Source organism: Anarrhichthys ocellatus, unplaced genomic scaffold (assembly GCF_004355925.1).
Source record: "Anarrhichthys ocellatus isolate YVR2014 unplaced genomic scaffold, GSC_Weel_1.0 scaffold22, whole genome shotgun sequence".
Taxonomy (NCBI): Eukaryota; Metazoa; Chordata; class Actinopteri; order Perciformes; family Anarhichadidae; genus Anarrhichthys; species Anarrhichthys ocellatus.
The window spans coordinates 3,430,776-3,451,463 of record NW_022280052.1 but is presented as its reverse complement, the minus strand read 5'-3'; the positions used below and the strand labels follow the sequence as shown (position 1 = coordinate 3,451,463).

Below are 20,688 nucleotides of genomic sequence, written 5' to 3'. Positions count from 1 at the left end.
TCGCACATCTCCTCATATTCAAGAAACAAAAAACATTGGTCTTCGGTATGTAGTTCAATCTTCAATAATATGACCTTTTTATTTACAAAACACTTACAGAAACAGTGTGAATAAAAACAAAAAAATCGAATCTTTGCAGTTAACGGTTTTGTAAAACCTAAAGTCCAATGCACTGACTGTAAAAGAGCAAATGGGTGAGATGTTTATTTATTTATGTTCATTTAAAATACGGCAGATGGTTTTAAGCAATTCAAACTTTCCAACCTGTTTATATTCAACTATGATCGCCGTGGTTTTCTTGATCTCCAGCTCTGCTTTTTCTAGCTCCCTCCGGAACACTTCCTTCAGCTGAGAGAAAAACAAAACAAGATGACAAAAACAATAAATTGTACAGAAGGGTGAGCTGACATAGCGCTGTGACACAATGTTTGTACATATGCAAATGTCAGAGAGATAAATTAGCCGTGGCAAGGATTTATAACAACCACACATCCACTGTGCAGACATACAAGTCATTATCTGACTGTGGTTAAATAGCACACTGTAAGAGTCTCTCTTTAAGCATAATAATAAAATATACGTGGGTGTATAACCTCGAATCAACAACAGCGCGCAGGGTGTGCATCCCGCTCTCATGCCCGTTTACTAAATTGGACTTTCAGTGGAGTTTAAAATAATCAAAGCCAAACATAGTGAAGCCATTAAGCTAACTTCACAAGGGACACATACTTTGTTGACTCATAAACAGTTATAAATAAATAAATTACAATAATATAAACATAGCTGTCACTCTACTACCTCAAGATCATTGAGGTAGTAGACCAATTAGGGTTGCAGTTAAGGAGCTTAACTAGGTGACGGTGAACAGAGTGCAGATGTTACCTGAGCGGTCTCCTCCTCCTGTCGTCTCTTCTCCTCCTCTGTCTCCACCAGACGTTGCTTGGTGCTCAGCAGCTCTTTGTTCAAAACATCGGCCTTGTCTTCTGCCTGAGTGCGCACACGCACACACACACACACACACACACACACACACACACACACACCAATTGGTACCAAATATGCAACCTTAGCACATTCAAATCTTGACGCACTGGAACAATTGCACTTTTGATAATCTGTACTATGAACTCATTAATACAGTTCTAGAGATTCACACCGACAACTTCCCACTACAGCCGCATTCCTCCAGTGGTGTGACGAGTTGTTAAGTTAAAGCTCATATCAGGAAAGACGAGGAAATGTTTTTCTGCGTACATTTGATGTTTATGTTGCTGTCAAAGAAAGGATGTTTTAATCGCTCGTTGCAGCGCACTTCAAATATGCATTTGGAGCATATTATCCTTCTCAGTCAGCTCTATGCCTAAAACAACCAATGTTGGCTGTTAGGAACAAATACTACATGTAAACACATACGGACTCAAGGAATAAATGAATTCAGCTTTGACACAAAGTAAGCAGACTATATTGTGCGTGTTAAAACGTGCCGTGTTACCTGGTCCAGGTCATTCCGAAGGGCTATCTTGCTGGTGACCAGTTCATGGGCCAAGTCGTCATTCTCCTGTTCCAGTCGCATACTGGCCTCCTGGAGACGACGGTTCTCCCTCTGGACAAACACATACACGCAGTTGGACAATGTATGAGTGCCTGTGGTGTTAATGCAAAGCCGTAAACGGATCACATATTCAATGCACTCTGGAGCACACGCCTCTTTTTGATGAACGTCTCTGAGAAGTGACTTTTTAGTTACATCTTACGACAGAAGCTGTAAATTAAACAAACATTTAGCATCTACAAAGTACTGTGATAACAGAAGTAAGACAAACACACTCACTATACACTTGACAATGTGTTTTTAGGTAGTTCATTTAATCAGGTTTGTAAGAACAATACGACATGTCCAAAGGTTTGAAATTCTGAAATTGAATAAACAGCTTTCTATCTGAAACAAAGAGAAGCTTTCATTGATCAGGAAAAGGCAGCGGTCCTTGTTCCATTAGTCTCAATTTATTGTTGCAGCCCTGTAAACCTAATAAGACACACACCATCTTAAAGTCTGCATTGTAGATCATTAGTCGAGTCTCATGACTACTGGTCTGCCTGTAAACAGTCTCACATGACGGCCATGCCTCAATGGGACAGTTGACACGATTACGAGCTGTCACCTGACGCTGATATCCTGTCCCCCTAACAATGACCTCTTCTACTCCTAACTACTCACACACACACACACACACACACACACACACACACACACCCCTACGTAATATCAATAAACATGTATAACAATGACGGTATAACAAAGCAGATCAAAAAGTACAAATAAACGTTCGCCTGAACAGCTATACACATTAGACACACACTCAATCACATGTTCTGGAGACAGTTTGTTTGACGCTCTTCAGATTAAATGAATCACTTCCTGTGAGCAGAGAGGTGACGGGTTTCATTTGGGCAAACAGAGGAAAGACCTACAGCGTCTTCGTTAGTGTGGGAGTGTGTTTTTTGTTTTTGTTTTAATGTGATGAGACATCTGAGTCTTTACACTAAAATATTCCACACTCTACCTTTAAACATCTTGCTAAACAGTCTACGTCAACATGGCTAATAAACAGCAATCGGCAAAATAAAAAAATATATGACTAATAAATATAAAATCTCACATACCCAAGTTTAATGTCCGGGATGAATCAATCAAGATTAGTGAATGCTGTAGATCTGTAGAGCTTAAGATCCTGAACGAAATCTCTCATGTTAAAATCCTTTTTGGAACAGAGGTAGCTTACCGTGCTGCTGTCCACAGTCACACAGTCAACAACAACGTGTTCATATCGAGCCTCCAGCAGCACACACTAAACATTAACGCATGATCCGGAGTTTCCCTTCCTAGCCTCACTCTGCCTCTCCTTACTTTCCTCTTTCCAATGCTTAAGTAAAAGTACAACTGAATAAACTAAGAAACTCAAGCATTTTAAAGTCTATTCAATTAAGGCCAAATGGATGTTTATTTGCCTTGTAAGGTCAGAGCAGTATACATCTGAAATATGGCTTACAGGTAGGTGGAAACAATGAAACAGGGACCCAGGTTTTAAATGTTTACACCAATCCATTACATTATGAAGGTGAGGGTCAAAAGGGAAGAAATGGGCCTTTACTTTAAAACTTAACTGTAAACTGTTCAAAACTTCTTGTTACAGCAAAAGTACAACATTTCTAACTTAGAATATGTCCACTACTTAAAAAAAGATGTATACTTTCCAAATTAAATGAGCAGCGGGTATAAAGAGAGATTAACTACAATTCACAGTTCAGGGCAATTTGGAAGAAAAATCATTATTCTCTTCCCTAAGCTGATTTTGGAAAAACAAAAATGACTGATTTAAAGAGGACCAAGAGGAAAGGACAGAAATCCTGATACAATAGAGCAAAGATGCCGTCTGTTGGCAGTTTGAGTTTGTGTGAATGTCTAACTATCTGCCTCACCTCTCCTGTTCTTACCCTCTGAAGATAAAGTCACTCTCAGCAGCCAAAAACACCTCGGCAGCTTCGCCCAAAAATAAATGTTATCGATGTTTGATAATGAAAAAAAGCCTGTGATGTGTGAGAAGTCTTTTTTTTCCAGCCAGAACAGTGTCACACATATCAACGACATCGTTTTCACAGGAGATGTCTAATATTAGAAACATGGCTAATTTTAGCAAATACTTACTACATGACAAACTTTGAAATATATCAAAGAGCCAAGCGCTTTCTTACCATCTATAGAGCTGAACACTACCTGAGAAGTAATCTAATGAACATGTACAGGTAACGAGGTAGCTCGCACATGAATACACTGCATGTGCTTCTGTAATGTGGTACAAAAAAGGGGATGGGTGCATTTAACTTCTCCACCTGGTGGGCAGATAAAAGAATGTATTACAAGTAACTTATGTAAGAAAAGTAAGATATCTTATATCTTAACGTGTGTGTGTGTGTGTGTGTGTCCCCTACCTGGAATCGGTCAATGGGGTCTTCTTGTTGCAGCTGGCTCTCTCTCAGTGTCAGATATTCTTTCTCAAACTTCTTCAGCTTTTTCGTTGGAACCTAAAAAAACAACAGAAAAGATGTCATTAATTCAAGTCTCGTGCACTCAAAGCTGCCTGAAAAAATCTCGGCACCGTCCATTATTCTGAGAGAGAAAAGTCTGGATTAAAAGGCAATATTTTGGCTTTTAATCTTGATCAGTGAAGCTATAACTTATGTTCAGTTGTTGCCCCCGAGATGTCTCGTTTCTGGCTTAAAGTGGGATTCGAACTAGCAACTGTCTAACAACCTACTTCTCTCACCAATAATGTGACTTTCCTGCCTTCTCCTCGACACAAATGCACCAATTTAATTCACTAAGTAGGAGTCAATGCTCATGGACACTTGGACATGATTCTAAAGTTCCAGTACCACTCATATGTTTATACTACAGTATGTATTCAATAGGGCTCGTCACAAATATGTACTAATGCAGGATGTCTTTACTCAATGTGGGAAAAAAAAGCTTCGGTTTTGATTGATAACCAACACTAAAACAAACTGAAAGGGTCAGAAGTTAAAACACAGACAGATATCCTTGAAACACAAACTCAAAACTAACAACTAACTCTGAATATTGCTGCTGAAACATTGTGGTTTTGTGGTTCGTGCTGCTCAGTTTCTATTTTGTATCTGCTCTATATACGTTCATGACCAGTACATGTTGTTCTCTACATTTCACACAAGATAAGGTTCGGAAGATCAAGAGACCTAATAGCACATTTACAGTACTTTTGACTGCAAACCAGCCAGACGCCTTTATTCTACAAATTCTTCTCAGACAACAGAAGCTTTCAGGTCACACTGCAAACTACACGACCGAGAGTCGTTCAGTTTCCAACAGAAACTGGGATGACGTACGGACACGTTTCATTTGCTAATGAAAGCCAACAAGATGAGCAATTCGCCCCACTGTGATGCTACCGATGCAGATTCTTTCAGTAAACACTATGCCGCCCTTCCTGTAAAGTGCAAAACTGTGCAAACTGTGTAAACGGCAACCAACAAACAATGCAAACAGAAAATCTAAATCTGCATCTTGGAAGTAAAATCCACGTGAACATACCACATAATGCATCTGTCAAAACAGGAAATTCAGTTTGTAAGCAAAACATTTTCTGTTTGTTGTAACGGTCTCTGAAAATAACTTTTAAACAAGCAGCATGAGGCAACAAAGATGACCGACTGAACTGCATCTGTGGTTGTGTGTGTGTGTGTGTGTGTGTGTGTGCTTCAGGTGGGTGGTAATGTTATCTCCCCTGTGTGGAAACAGCATTGCCATAGCACCCACCAGTAGGGCTGAGGATTCACATGACCCCCCCCTCCTCCGAGACTGCCGTGTGTGTGTCGACTCAAGTACCTAATTTGCTACTATGGGTGCCGTTGTTTGCTATTTACTCTTTGTGTGTCTTGCATGCGTCATGTTATGTATGAAACTGTGGTAAGAAAACGGAATAATAACTCATAAGTACAAACTTGTTTAAATATGCTTTGTTACTTTGTTGCTGTCAATACTAAACAAACTAGAAACATAAAATGATTCACTTCTTACATGGCAGAAAGATGTTACAAGAGTTTAGAGTCAGTGTTTGGAACAACCAATACAAGAGCTTTCATAACCTCGGCACAGGTCGGATCACAGCTGCTTTGAAGCCATCAGGGGAGTGCAGTGTTTTTGAATGTCATAGATGATTATTTTAAGCTTTAATTGAGCATTTAGTGATATTGTCTTCTGAAACTTTGAAGTTTGCCACTGGGAATCAATAAATATCCATCCTTCCTGATTGTATAACTTTGAATTAAACTAATGTCTGCTCCAGTCTGGTGTTAACAGATCTGACACAATAACAATAAATGACACTTATTCACACTATTATTATGCGTTTATACCGTCTATGTGTATATATACACATTTATATACAGTCACAGCTCTTTACAAACAGCGATTTGGTCTTTTTCTAGTCCATCACTGGGATATGGTCATAATTTACTAGTTTTGTATTGTAAAAGTTCGACAACAACAGAATTACACGTCAGCCAGTTGAGTCGAATTAAAAAGGGGCTTGAAATCTACAGTGTTTTGACTTTACACACACTTTCCGCACATACTGAATTTTGTTGTCTCAGTACTCTGTGCAATGACAACAAAGTTAAATCTAATCTAAAATAAAAAACGTCATGGTGATAAATGAAGAACATCCTGGAGAATGAGTAAATAAAACGCCCTGATAACCAAGTTAATAAGATAAGAATTGTACAACAGATTTCCTCCATTAATAACCAAATAGATGAGGGAAACTGAACACGCTGCTTATTCACACCAGCAGTCATTACTTGTCCTCCTCAGTGACCTGTTGGTTGACTCTTGACTTCTACCACCCAGGACCCACGGTGGTGGATGAATGCCCCGCTGTAATCTATGGGACACACCAGCAGATACCAGACCTCAGACTCATTCTGTTATCTGTGCACAAAGAAAGAGCAGCCTGGTCTCTGCAGACTGGTTAGTAAAAGATGTTTTATTGTAACAAAACCATTGAATGTGGTGTTCCCCTTCAGGCACCAACACATCCACTTACACAGCCAACAACCTATTAATGAATTCAACTTCACTCATCATGTTTCATCTTCAGCTGTAGATTTAGAAGTGACCCAGCAGGCTGCTGGGAATCTTAGTTTTTCCTACTTCTTGGTGGTTCGTAAGAGTTGATATTTAGTAGATAAGAACATTTGTAACATACAACACAACCAGCGCAGGCCTTAAACGATTATTTGATTCAGTAGATGTGGTCTCTTTTGTTCGCTTCTCTGACACATTTACTTGTGATACACAACAAAACAATATTCAAGCACCAGCTTCCCTCTCAGCCCACTTGTGTGTGTTGAGACATGTGTGCATGAAACAGTCCCACATTAATACCCAAAAGTAATGCACAAGAGACGGAGAGAGAGAGAGACGTGAGATTTTAAACGCCTTCAGATTTGCCGTTTTGATTTTGTGACTGGAACACACCCACACGTTCCTCAAACCCACCTCTCGCTTGTGCTTTCACCTCCTCTCACACGCTCATTCATGGCCTTTAAGCATTCTTCTAAAAGAATCTAACCCACTGGTTGTGTTGTATTTTCCAAGCTTCCTGTCTGTGATGTGATGGTTTGACACTGTAGACCCAAACCCAAACTGCCAGTAAGAACGAATTCATTCAATTTTCCACTTAATTAAACACGTGGAATTAAGTTTTAAGAAAACCACTTGGTTGCTTATATTAGGTGATGTGCACTTGATGTAATTTTGTATTTTACATGTAAAACCAGTCGTGTTTAAGTGTTGTTCCCTTTGAGTTGCACATTAAAACAGGAATCATCGATAGACAAGCTGAAGTCTAGCTACTGATTATGCAACTCTCCAACACCCCTAAAACACACAAACACTAAAGCATGCCTGTGTAATGAAACGCAATGCAGAACAAGGCTACCAGATAGAGGCGAGGCCTTTATTCAAGCATACAGACCCACTACAGCTTCAATCACACAGGATCCCCAACACCCTGAGCTTTCTATAACCCCCCCCCCCCCAGTTTGTTGATGCTTTTTGGTCTGGTTGTCATTCTAGTTGAAAACCATCTGATGCAATGAATATGTAAACATGTTGCGAAATATATTCTACAAAAGGACACGATTACAAATCTCCCTGACTTTAGACCTGCCTTCAGAGAGACTGCTGCCCTGTACATTGATATTTTATGATGATATATTTATCCAAAGTGTCAAACGCCCCCTAATATATTCAGACATTCCTGGTGACTTTCCCCTTCAGGAAAACACCTCAAACGTCATGCTCTACTGAGTTAAAACTAGTGAGCATGTGTGCAGTGCTCAGCATCACGCTCAAGGCCACTTCAGACAGAAAGCTGAAATGGTTGCTGATAAACACATGCATGCTTGCAGTTACAGGGTTTAAACCTGCTGATGCATCCTCATACGTGCTACGCTTTCAGTGTAAATATCGAAGGCCAGTAGTTTGAGGACAGAGGGGCCACTCTGATTCAGGTAATGTGATTAAAGACGCCTGGTGCCGCAGGAAATGGTACCAGGCCCACTTATAGATTCCTGACCTGAATCCCTGCAGCAGAAAATGGAATTGGTCCCAAACCTCCAAGCCGAGATCACACGCTGTAAAGTTATATTGGGTATTAAACTACTTGAACAAGACTGTGTGTGTGTGTGTGTGTGAGCTATTGGTGATCTGCCATTACACATGGCAGTCCAAGAGTTTGAATATTAAAATAAGGACAAAACCAACTGGACATCTCGTAAAAAAAAACTAGGCCATGGAATTCAATTACCCATGTGTGATACACACACACACACACACACACACACACCGATTGATTCCAAAGTTGTATCAGTAATTGAAACAAACTGACAGCTGCAAACGAGTGACTGAAAAAGCTCCGTAACCTCAAACATCACTCTCAGTAGGAACACAACACACACTCACACACTCACACACACTCGTCTACATCATCGACCTCATGGAAAGAAACACGTCGTTAGTTTCTGTGAAATCTAACTTTTGTTACCCGTTTATGAACAATTGCAAAGAAATGCCAAAATAAAAAAGAGAAAAATAATAAATTGAGAAAATAAGACTACAAAAACAACCAACAACTGAAAAGATTGATGCAGGTGCATTCCTCTTTCCATTTCTCTTATCTAAAAACTACAAAAGATAACGGTCAGAGGGAAAAGTTGGGAATGTCTCCCATCAGAGTTAAATAGGAATACACCCAATACACAGAGAGGGATGTACGAAGGAACAAAAGAGAGAGAGAGAGAGAGAGAGAGAGAGAGAGAGAGAGAGAGAGAGAATGACAACGACGAAAAAACAAAGACAAGCGTAATGACCAAAGGACAGACCTACCACCGGTCTGGGCGCTCTTAGAGGTCTGGAGTGGGCGATCAAGCGAGTCAGTGTGTCCTCCTCACCCGGTCGGTCGACTACATGAGCGTCGTATGCCACCATTATGGACACCTCCTGCATCATCTTGACGTCCTCTTGCTCCCAACAATAACAAGGAGGTAGAGGATGAAGAAGAAGACGAGAAAGGAGGAAAAGTGGCAGAGAAGGAAGGAAGGGAGTGCAGCTGACAGGTTTGGGTTTCTCTCTGAGAGTGAAGGAGGCGACTGGCTGATTTCAAGAGTCCCTCAGGAGCCGAGCCCCGCCCACTGAGAGCAGGAGGGCGGGGGGAGCGAGAGCGTAGTACAACACACCTGTTTGTTTTCTCCCTCTCCCTAACGCTAGACGTGTGTGACAAAGGATGATGAGTTTGCTTTTTCTTCCTTTCCACTGAGTGAGTCCTTCCCCCCCCCCTCTCTCTCTTAACGTCTCTCATTATAACATCTCTCTGCCTCCCTCCCTCTCTTAAGGTTGCACTCAGGGGGTTTCGTTTTTTTTCTGTTTCCTGCTGCTGATAAAAATAAAGATAAAGGCTTGCTTACACATCTACACTAAGTGTGTGTGTGTGTGTGTGTGTGTTTGAGTTAAAGAGAGATAGGAAGGAAGTTGTGAGATCAACCACAGTGATGAATCGTTCATAGTTCCACATCGTTCCAACAGTAAAACCCAGGAAGTGAAAGCAACTTCAAGGCTGTCCTCGACTGTGCCTGAATACTGTACTGTCCTCCCATAAGAGCCCACGGCTAAAAACTACCTGACGACCTCTCTGTGGATGGCAACAGATTCCCCTGTTGGAGGAGATGCATCAACAACAACGCGTCTCTGTATTTAATAATGCATAAATAATATAAGGGACATATTAATAAAACAACATTTCTTAAATAATAACAATAATGATTTAATTAGCTCAAAAAATAAGGGAGTGGAAATGATAAAATCAATCAGCTATTTTGTGTGCTCCAAACTTCATTTATTGAACGGTGAAATCACTCTAGACTAGGAGTTTACTCTTTTATTATGACACTTAAAGTGTTAATTTAGCAGCATTTACTTCCTCTGTAAATCTGGCCCTCTCTGTTGAAGTTTAATAAAAGTTAGCTTAGATGACATCATCAAACTGTTTTTCCAATTAGCAAGCAGGTTCATTAAACACCCGAGGCCGGTTTCACCAAATGGTCTGTGTGAGTCTTCATCCATCCATAGTTCTCTCTCCTGGACTCTACATCTTTACGTCTCTGTACATTATTCTGTCGGTCTCTCTGCTCACATCCTTCTATCTTCTTTCTCCTCAGTCTGTTAAAGTTTAGCTTCTCCGGATTTATCAGTCAAACCCTGAGCGGCAAATGAATGTACGACATCTCTCGCTCCTTTTTTCTTAAAGTCCCGAAAAGTCATCACTCCGGCTGCGCGGTCGGGCGGATGTTTAAGAAGGCTGAGAAATTCAAATTCTTCCCATAATCCCCAGAAGGGCTAAGTCATCCTACTGCCCATTGTGTTAATCAAGCCAAGGAATTCTTTCGATGTTTTAAGCAGCTTACAGAGTTCAGCTGATCGGATTTAGACGTTGACAGAGAAAAATATGTAAAAAAAAAAAAAGGGGGGTGAACAGAGAGCAAAGTGACTTGGACAGGCTGGTTTCCCCCCTTTTCTCTGATGGTGTTTGAACATGGCCGGTCTTCCACGACTCTTCCAGAGAGAGAACTGTCTCTACTGTGGCGAGTCACAAGCTGGTGTGACAAGCTGGGATCTGTTGGTGTATTCGTCTGGGTCGGTTAGATGGTCAGTAGAAACATTGGGGGAAAGTGAGAAGTGGAAGGAACGGAAGACTCTTTCTTCTGTTCCTTTTCCTTCCACTTCAGTCTTATTATTTTCCTCCCTCTGGCTGACTTATGTATTTATATCCACAGGGAATATTCTACTTTGAAAGTTAAAAGAGTAACTGGCTTAAAAACACGGCAGAAGAAAGATGTATTTGAGGATAAGTAGTTAAAGATCTCAGACTCCAACACACAGTTTTGATGTGTAAACCTTGGCTATTAGGATGTGTTCAGTATTTTCTCACTAGAGAGAATAATGTTTAAGGTAGTGCCAAGAGAAGAGTGACCTGGAGAAAGACAAAGCGTTCCTCTGTCCTGAGGCGAAGTCATCCTACGAGACAGACTACCTGTTCTAGTTCAGTTCACCCACCTGAGAACAGTCTCTATTAGTCTTTTCATTTGGTATTTGTGTTTTGATGACACTTTAGTCAGTTGTTTCTTGTGTGTGTGTGTGTGAGTTTATAATCCTGTGAATGTGTTTCCCCATACAGACAGGGGACAAATAGAAGGGGGAAAGGGTTTGATGCATATGGCCTTCACATTCACCAGATTAAAATCCAGTTGAACATCTATGGGACAGTTTGGATCAATGTGTTAAATAGCTTCATCAGCATAATCATATTAATAATAACACAGAAAAGGGGAATATGTTGAGGAGGAATGCTGGGGATTGAGATTCATGAATTTGTGTGTTTATGCCTGGAAAGTGTGTGTATTTCAGTTAGTGAGCATGTACAGTACAGTACATGTTTGGGTGTGTGTGCGCTCTTGTACAACACAAGGCCTGACATGATGCTTTGCATTTCAACAAGATTGTGCAAGAGTGCCAAAATGCCACCAAACCACTAGAGATAAACGGTGAGTAACAGTGCAGGATATCCTGTATGTAGAAAAACACAGAATCATACCAAACACGGGGGATCTTAAGCACTTAAAGACACGTGTCTGGCCAATACGCCCTTGAACACAACACACCATATCACAACCTGGGTACTCACTGAAAAATATTTTAGATAATAAAGATGAAAAATGCCTGAAATGTAAAATATTAGTTGTATGTAGATAAAGAGAGACATGGAGAGAGAAAGAGTGAGCAGGCGAGTGAAAGAGAGGAGGGTGGTGGTAGGAGGATGATTATCTCTTCCATCTTTCTCAGTCGACTCTTTCCTTCCTCTATTACAACACACTCTACTGACACTGACTGACAGACGGAGACGGACACACACACACACACAAAACTGCTGCTAGTCTCTGGTGACCTCAGCAAATTCCCGAAATGCCAGCAGCCTCATTAAGGTTGAATGGAGAATGATAACGAGATGCGTGTGTGTGTGTGTGTGTGTGTGTGTGTGTGTGTGCGTGCATGTAAGGACATTTTTGTGACCACACAACCTGGTAACATTTGAAGAAAACTATGGAAGCCATCTTTTATCTGCTGTTGTCAGTCCATACCAATAAACAGAATAGAAGAAAGACTGATAAAAACAGAGCAAACAAACAGCAAGAATAAATATAAAAAACACAACTAAACTATACGTTAAACTGCAAAACTACTGAGCAAGTAGTGTGCAGTGCAAATAGCCGCCTGCAGCCAAAAACAACGCTATGAGAGCAGTGAGAGTGAACCAACACAGTAGATATATACAGTATATAGCTGAATAATGAGCTCTCTAAAGACAAGTGGTTTATACCCTTTCACAGTGTTTTTACATTGTCATTTGATACACTGTTGTGGTAAATTACTGTTTATATGCAGTACTTATCCTCCCCTCTCCGCCAGGCCTCTCCAACACAGCAGAGGTCCAACCAGCATAAAAGCTTTTCCTGTTCTAAACATTCGCTGTGTGATAGCTCCTTTTCTGTGGCACAGAAATTCATGTTTTTGCATTTTATTGCTTTTTGGAATACACAGAATAAGATAGCATAGAGCAGCACCTCCATGCCTGAAGAGACAAAGAAATGACTTAAGGTAAAAGACAAGATATCACAGTCCCTCCCCCTGTATTCCTTTAAACTGACAGCTATTATCTCTCTGTAAAATACAGGGCAATTCAACATAATAATCAAAATTCACAGACAGAAAAGAGATAGAAACAGTAATAGAGGATACCAATTAACAGCTCAACTATTACACCTGAGATTTAGTGTTTCATGGACAAATCAGGGATGTCACTGTGGTAGACAGTACAACCATTTAATAGCCACAACAGACAAAACTGTACTTAAAATGCTCCGGGACCTCTCACCCTTCTGGTTAAAAGTATTTGTGTCTCAGTGGGAGATGCCAAGACAAGAATTCCTCATTGTGTTGGTTGGACTCGTATAATAAACTCATAGTCACTCCAGGAATAATGGGTTTGTGTGTGTGCGTTTGAACACACATTAACAACAGTTTGTATTTGATTTTTTCAGGCATGTCATGATTTATACCATTAAAGTTGGTATTCACATATGGTGTAAGTAAGGAATAAAGGGCTTGGGGATAGGTCCTTACCTTGATGTTGCAGGCCTGCTCCATAAGCCTGCGGGCGTTTTCTGCAGCTCTGTAGCGCTTTGGAAGCTGGACTCTGAAGAACTTGAGAGCCCCTTCAAAGTCCGCCTGCAAGAGGTCCTCTTTAGACGTCTGGAGCAAGACATGCGGAGTTGGGAGAAGAGAAGAAGTGGTGGAGAAGAGAGATAGACAAAGGACAGTTATTTCAATATATCACTCAAGGTTATTTTAATGTTGACCTTGTATATAAATCATAGAGCGCAAAAGCGTAGTGCCTTAAATACAAAACAAAAAAATAACAGTCCACCTAGAATTATTGAATTACATTACTCTTGCAAGATACAGAGGTTAGAGCAGAGAGCATTGACGGGAAAGTGAGTTGTTTGGAAACACGTGTAAAGATGCCACACACAAAACACTCAAGGGGCGGCTCAGTGGCTGAACATGAATCAGAGTCAATAACAATCAATAACACCATCGTGTGGTGTAAGGATGAATTGTAGACTCTAACCAGAGACACGACTATACGTAATGTGTACGGCTGATAAACTGTTACTCAAAGACCACGTCTGTATGCATGTTTTTAAAAGTGTTTGGGCTGTTTCATTTGTGATGGTAAATTATGAAATATAAAACTTCTTGTCAGCATCAATAGGAGACAGTGAGGACAAGTGTCCCTTTATCTCGTATGAGATTTCCATATGAATCTTTTCATTTAAGACTCCGAGTTTTTTAGCAGAAAGCTAACAGGCTAGCCATCTCTATAAAATACATCTTTAGGCAATTGGCTGGCACATCTATCCAGTGTGACGTTCAGAAAAGTCCACATCAGAAGTAGATCTTTCCATTATCACCACAAGTCAAACTAACAACCGTGCCTTTTCTATCTCTAAACCCGATCATCACTGCATGCTCAGTTTCTTTCATCCGGTGTCTGTTTCCCAGTCCCCTTCTCTCACCGCCAGCAACTTAGGGACGAAGAGCCGGTGTCCCATCCCAAGGAGATCCATCACCTTGCAGTACGAGTCTTCTGAGGCCTGACTGCTCTGGGCCCCCTCATCCGACTTTCCCTCTCCCTCCTCCACCGCCCTGCGCACTGCTGGAAGGGGCAGACGCGTGGTCAAGGCAGGCATGGGGGAAGGGGAGGGAGGAGGGGATGGAGGCGGGGTGGGGCAGGGTGAGGGAGAGGGGCGGTCCCGCTCCGGGGCCAGGGTGGCAGATGACTCCAGCGTGTCGTCCGAACGTCCCAGTGGGTTTCTTGGAGTTTGAGGACAGCTGCACTGGGAGCAGACTGTGTTCAACTTAGGGGAGCCGAGATCCGTCTCGAGGTCGCTGTCTTCTTCTACCGTCTTAGAAGAGATGCCGATAATGTCAGTGTCACAACAGACTGATGTTCAGGACGCCAGCTCGGAAAGAAGAGACGATCACGGGAACACACACACAGCCACTCAGCAGAGACAGCACCAGGCATCCAAGGCATGCATCGTTAACATTGATCCAGTTCAAAGAGGCAACACAGAATTTAGTGGACAAGGCGTCAGTGGAGGCCACTCAGCTTGTACCACTGTCAGAGCCCGGTAACGAGGTGCCACGAAATAACAGTCAGAAAATGATGTGTTGACGCTGCTTTCGGCATAATGCTACCTGATGCCAGATTCCCTTTGAAATCCAGTCACACTACCCACTCTCATCGTCCCGTGCCAAACTCCCCCAACCAATTCCAATCCAGTACGCTGTTGCCAAGCAACAAAGCTGCTCAACACGTGGACCGCTGCTCAGGCGGACCGCTGCTCAGGCAAACAGCAGCGATGGCTGAGTACTCCACCTTTTTTATTTTTCCTTCGTTGGTAAGAGTTCAAAGATGGAGAGAAAATCTCCCTCTGTCTGCGCAACCGAGTGGCCTTAATGCTCAAGGCTCGGCGTGTGAGACGAAACATGTGAGACGAAACATCAAAGCGCAGGATTTTAGCTTTCTTTGAAATGCAGAAAGGCCTGAAATAACAGTATGAATCCTTTTATCTGAGGAGCCCCAGTCTAAGCCTGAGCCAGCGGTCCTGATGACGAGGCAGAAGCAGACGAGATGTGGTCTGTTTGCATGGGTGGATGGCACTCTTCTGCCTTCAGGAGATGATGATGCATTTGTGTTCGTTTATGGCTCAGTGGATGCTGAACTTGTTGCGTCAGATGTAAGCCAATGATGCATGAAAGTGTATCACGATAGCCTCCCTGTGTCTTTGCTCTTCACTGAAATAACCCTCTGATCTGAAGTCTGACCAGATCCAAACCACATAGAGCAGTAAAAGCACAGTCCAGTCATCAGCTCCAGCATGGACCCCAATGTCTGTCTGTCTGTCCCTCCGGCAGATTTTCATCAGCAGCAGCCAGGCATCCGGTCTGTATCGGTCAGTAGATCCTTTAGATGGGAGTCAGCTCCTTCAAATGGAAAGTCACTTCTGCCTCTCAACTGTGAGGCTAAGTGTGTATGTTGTGCTATCAAGAGTGATGGTCCTGGCCAGCAGCTGGGGTGAGGCGATGCAAAGAAACCACACAGTGTTTCCTGTCCACGGCTTCTCTCGTTTTCTCTCTCTCAGCCTTCCTCGCTTTCTCTACCTCTCACTTTCTCTTTGTTATGCTAACAGCTAACGGCTAGCAGCTAACAGGGGCGGCTCCATTGCAGAGGTCTGGGTGGTGGACAGAGGTAGCGTGTTGAAGAAATGCATAGCCAGCGAGGTAGAGCAATAGCAGGTAGAGAAGACAAAGAATGAAGAACTGTGGGTGAGAAGCTCTCGGAAAGCATCCATGGGAGGTACAGATGAAGAGGAAAAAAATGGTAAAAAAACAGGTCCAGATTGCTAACGCTATAGCTTATGCTCCTGTTGTGATGTGGATAGCGACTGCTAAGCAGGAGAGGGAGGGAGTTGCACACAGATGGAGGGAGGGGGGATGAGAGCAGAGAGGAGAACAGGATGGATGGAGGAGGGAGTCTCGGGGGAGAATGCCGTCATGCCTGGCCAATGACAGGCAGGCAGCGGAAGCCCCTTCAACCACCCTCCTCAAATCCTCATTTGTTCTCCATTCCCGACCATCGCATGCACCACATCTTTCTGTCTGACACACAGAGTACATTATCGCTAAGCTAAAGAGCAGGAGGATGTTTTAAAAACCAACCATGGATGATTTATTTAGAGTGGAAAGCCTGAGTGTAGCTGCATATCTACGTAAGACAGTACATTTTCTTTTGTTATAAACATCATGAGCCAATCTGCAAACATTGGATTGGCTTAATCAGTCTTTATGTAGTTCTGTTTAATGATATGCTGGTGTGTTTATGTTTACCGTGAGGCTATTTTTCCATCTACTGATTTTTTTGCCATCTATTTGTTAATCGGCATCTGTAAAGAAGCAAAATACTTGAGGATCTGACAAATATAAAACTTATATTAATAAATAAAATAAATAAATTGACTGGACATATTATTGCTTATGAGCTGATTGGGGGACCAAGAATATCTAAAGATATCTAATTATGGTTGAAAATGGTTTTATAAGTAGCCATGTTTTTGGGGAAGTGACGCAGAAGATTGAGTAGTAAAACACTTGATAGTATGATTACTGTTGGAAACTACTAAAAATCTTTTTCTACCTGAGAATTACACTTCAGCGTGATATTACCCGTGTTTTGCCTGATTTCCATTAGCTATATGAGTAAGAAAATATTATTTTTCTAAAAGAAGAAGATAGTACTTTTTTTTTTACAGATAAGTTCGACATAAACTATCAAACAAACATGATGCTAAATGATTTGATTATTTTATTTTAGTAAAAAGACGGACTACAATACCAGTTTCAGCATGACTTGCACAAGCACTGTCCCATCAAATCAATGACCCCATTGACCAAGCAGACACCAATCCATCCGGCCACAAATGGATCTGATAACACAACTAGTAATTCTAAACCATTCTGCTCTGACAGCAACAACATGCACGTTTAATTTATTTATCCATTTTAAAAAACTCAAGGAGATATTTTCTTTAGATTTCTTTAACTACACTTATACGTTGATTTGTTGTAACACCTTTCATTCTGGAGTTTTCTTTTTTTGTATTGTGTGTTTAATGTCTATATATTGTTTAGTGTGTGTGCCTATATTTCCATTTTGCTGCACCACCAATGTTTTTTTTTATGGAAAATTACCTTTCTGAATATAAATGATACATTACTTTATCAACCTCTGGGGAGAGCTGCATGGAAACCCTGTATGCATCAATAACTGTATATAATGTATAAATACATTAGAAACTTTAGCTGAGGGCGGTGTGGGTGCATATTAAAAACATTATTACAATAGAGCCAGTTCGTATAGTACTCAAAACATAAACTACAAAATAATAGTGAAATTAAACATTGAAAGGTTTCCCTTGCTGTTGTGACACATGCTGCATCAGATTAAACACGATATTTAACATATTGAGTCTTTACCTACAAATGAGCCTCCTCACTTACAGATGCAGTTTCTGATTTGAGCACTAGGGGGCAAGAAATGCCAACAAACTAACTATCACTTCTCTTCCAATCTCTTCAGACCTAAAGGACTTAACGCACCTCCTCATACACAATGCCTCTTCTGCACAATCATGCTTCGCCACACTTTGATATGTGCGTAACTACCGTCTTGATCGGTTTACTTGCAATTAATGTAAAGACAAATGTCAAGACCTTGTTTTTCTTAAAGCCCCATGGGTTTATCTTTGGTACACAAAATAAAATGAATATATAATTCTCTTTTTGAAGCGAAGGGGATCCAATACTAAACACGATTGAAATTGTGTTTTTGACATGAAAACTGGTAACAGATAAATTAATGAATGAAAGTGAGAACTAACCTTGAGCAGGGCCAGCGCTACATTGAAGATGATGCTCAGACCCTGGAAGAAAGAAGAGGATTAGATTTAAATTCAGACACAAGAAGTAGCAAAACTATCATGTTGATGTGTATCAGCAGGTCTTCAATAGTATAAATGTATTTTATTCAGGAACTGAAGATTTTATTCAGGAACTGAACTTGACATGCTGTCAAGTATGTTGATTGTATTGTACCGAATATCTTCCTTGCTTTGATTGTTTATTGCTTTATCGCTTAAGCCATATATTTTAAAACTAGATGAAGCTAAAAGTTTACTTTCTTTTATTCATTATTTCTATAATGTTTCTATATGAATCCCCGATTATTGTGTTCAGACATTTTGTTTTCGCTGCACAATAATGCTGTGACAGCGTGTTTCTTCCTTCCCCTCCTGTCGACACAATGCTTCCGACTTTGACACAGAAAGAAGGAAAATGTAAAACTGATGTCAGCGCTGCATCGGAACACCTGTCTCCTTGGTCTCCGTGACAACCAGTTCACATGGCAACACAGAGCTAAAAATATCTGGACAGCTCTAAAAATAACCGGAGGAAGAGAAAAGAGAGGTGGAGCGCTGCCTTCACACGTCTATCTTTGTGGGCCTCAAGATGGTGCTACAGTGCTGAGGCAGGATCAAAGGATAATCTCAGTGTGTGTGTGTGTGTGTCCCAGTGAGACACATTCATGGGGAGAAAGAGAGATAAACATGCAGAGAGGGGAGACATCATGACACAGACGGGGGGAAGGTGACAGGGCAATGGGCCAAGGGAGGAGTGAAGGTTCAGGATTACATGATGAGCACAAACTAACATTAAGATGCATGTCGAGCAGAGTTAAGAAACAGAGGTGGAGCGGTAGGATCAACTTACATTTCAAACGGGAAATCCTTTGTTAGAAATAATGCTGGGCAATACTAAAGAGGTAATGAGCGATGACTCTACAGCGACCCACATTTAACCTAAAAAACGTCACATGACATCAAGTTGGAGCCTGGGACTCTCCACCAATCAGTAGAAGTGTTTTGGGGATCTGTGGGAAAACACCAGCCACAAAAAATTCCAGTCGCTTTTCACTATTTCTACTTATGAGGTAAAGAGATGCTGAATGAGATAATAAAGAAATAACAATAACTAATATTATGATAAATGACAAATAATAATAATAAAAGACATTTGGGTAAGATGTAGTAGAAATGTAAAGAGTAAAATAACTGTTGAGGGGACTTGATCGAGGAAACTGCTGACTGAGGGAGTGATGAATAAAAAGGGATGAGAAAAAAGCTAGAGAAAGGGAACACTAACTGAGAGGGGATGCAGGAAAGACCAGGACAGAAAGGAAGACGACAAGTACAAATAAATAAGAATAAAGAGCAAATAAGTAAAGCTAGTGAAGAGGTGAAGCAATGACAGAGTGCTGTATAAAGAGAAAAAATAAAAGATAGACTCACTACTGTTTGAACATTAGATTGAGTCAATAAACACAGAATGAAAGACAGCAGAAGAAAGGAAACAAAGCAAAAATAGTTGTTAAACAAATGTCAGCAAAGAGGGAAATGACAGCGACAGTAAACAAGGAAAGAGAAAGATGATAAAGACAGAAAGCAATGAAGGAGAGGGAGAAGATGATGGAGAGAGCCAAGACGAGGACGGCAGACAGAGATAGATGCAGGAGATGAGGATTCTAGTTTAACGAGCAGATTCTCATCATGCGGCTCATTGGGTGAGAAAGACCTGAGAAACTTTTAATTGTTCTGCCTGGGGCCAATAGGAAGACAGAGAGGGAGGGAGGATGTGAAGGAGAGGAAACAAATAGGGCATTGCACTTTTTATGTTTCATGAAATGAAACTTTCAGAACAACTCAAAACGATCAATAACACTAATAATCCATCACCGTTCTTTCTATTGCACACAAACATAAAACGCATAATGGTGTGATGGTGGTGGAAAACAAGTTCTTGTGCTTTACATTTAAGGTCAGAATTTGATACAGTGGATTATACTATTTTGCTGAGTCACCTGGAGAAATGGGTCGGAGTGATTCTGCCCTTGAACTCAAGCTGCTGTTTGGGTAAAGCCTCTTCTTCATCTGCTCATGTTGGACGCGGTGTTCCGCAGGGCTTTGTTCTAGGCCCCTTGTTACTTTAAGATTCTACACTCAAAACAGAATACTTATTTTCCAGAAGGACGCAGCTGCATGGTTCCACCTCCAAATAGGGCCTCAGTCAGACCCTCCTAAGACATTCTAATTACACATTTGGCTTCACCAGGTCTGTCTGGCAGCCTTACCGGCCACCTGATCTAACTCACTAGCTGGTGGTGATCATCTAAAAGCCCCGTTTCACTCTTCACCTGAGTTGGCAAATCATATGGCCGCAGATCAGATGATGCAGCCAAAGACATAAAAACTCAGGCGTATACTCCCGGTACTGTAGGTGAGTATACAGTAACGGGT

The 20,688-nt window shown here is 41.3% G+C and overlaps 1 protein-coding gene across 6 annotated transcripts in view; it reads right to left on the bottom strand.

Moving 5' to 3' along the window:
* The window catches only part of rabgap1l (RAB GTPase activating protein 1-like), a 104,015-nt gene that overhangs the window by 4,913 nt on the left and 78,414 nt on the right, over positions 1 to 20,688 (bottom strand). For 4 of the 6 annotated variants that reach the window (XM_031859564.1, XM_031859566.1, XM_031859567.1 and 1 more), the window contains exons 18-23: positions 18,217 to 18,258; positions 13,334 to 13,462; positions 3,991 to 4,083; positions 1,493 to 1,603; positions 883 to 987; positions 265 to 348 (exon numbers count right to left, since the gene is read on the bottom strand). In XM_031859564.1, coding sequence (XP_031715424.1) covers positions 265 to 348; positions 883 to 987; positions 1,493 to 1,603; positions 3,991 to 4,083; positions 13,334 to 13,462; positions 18,217 to 18,258 — 564 coding nt within the window. The other 2 variants (XM_031859568.1, XM_031859570.1) reach the window with 2 other exon arrangements.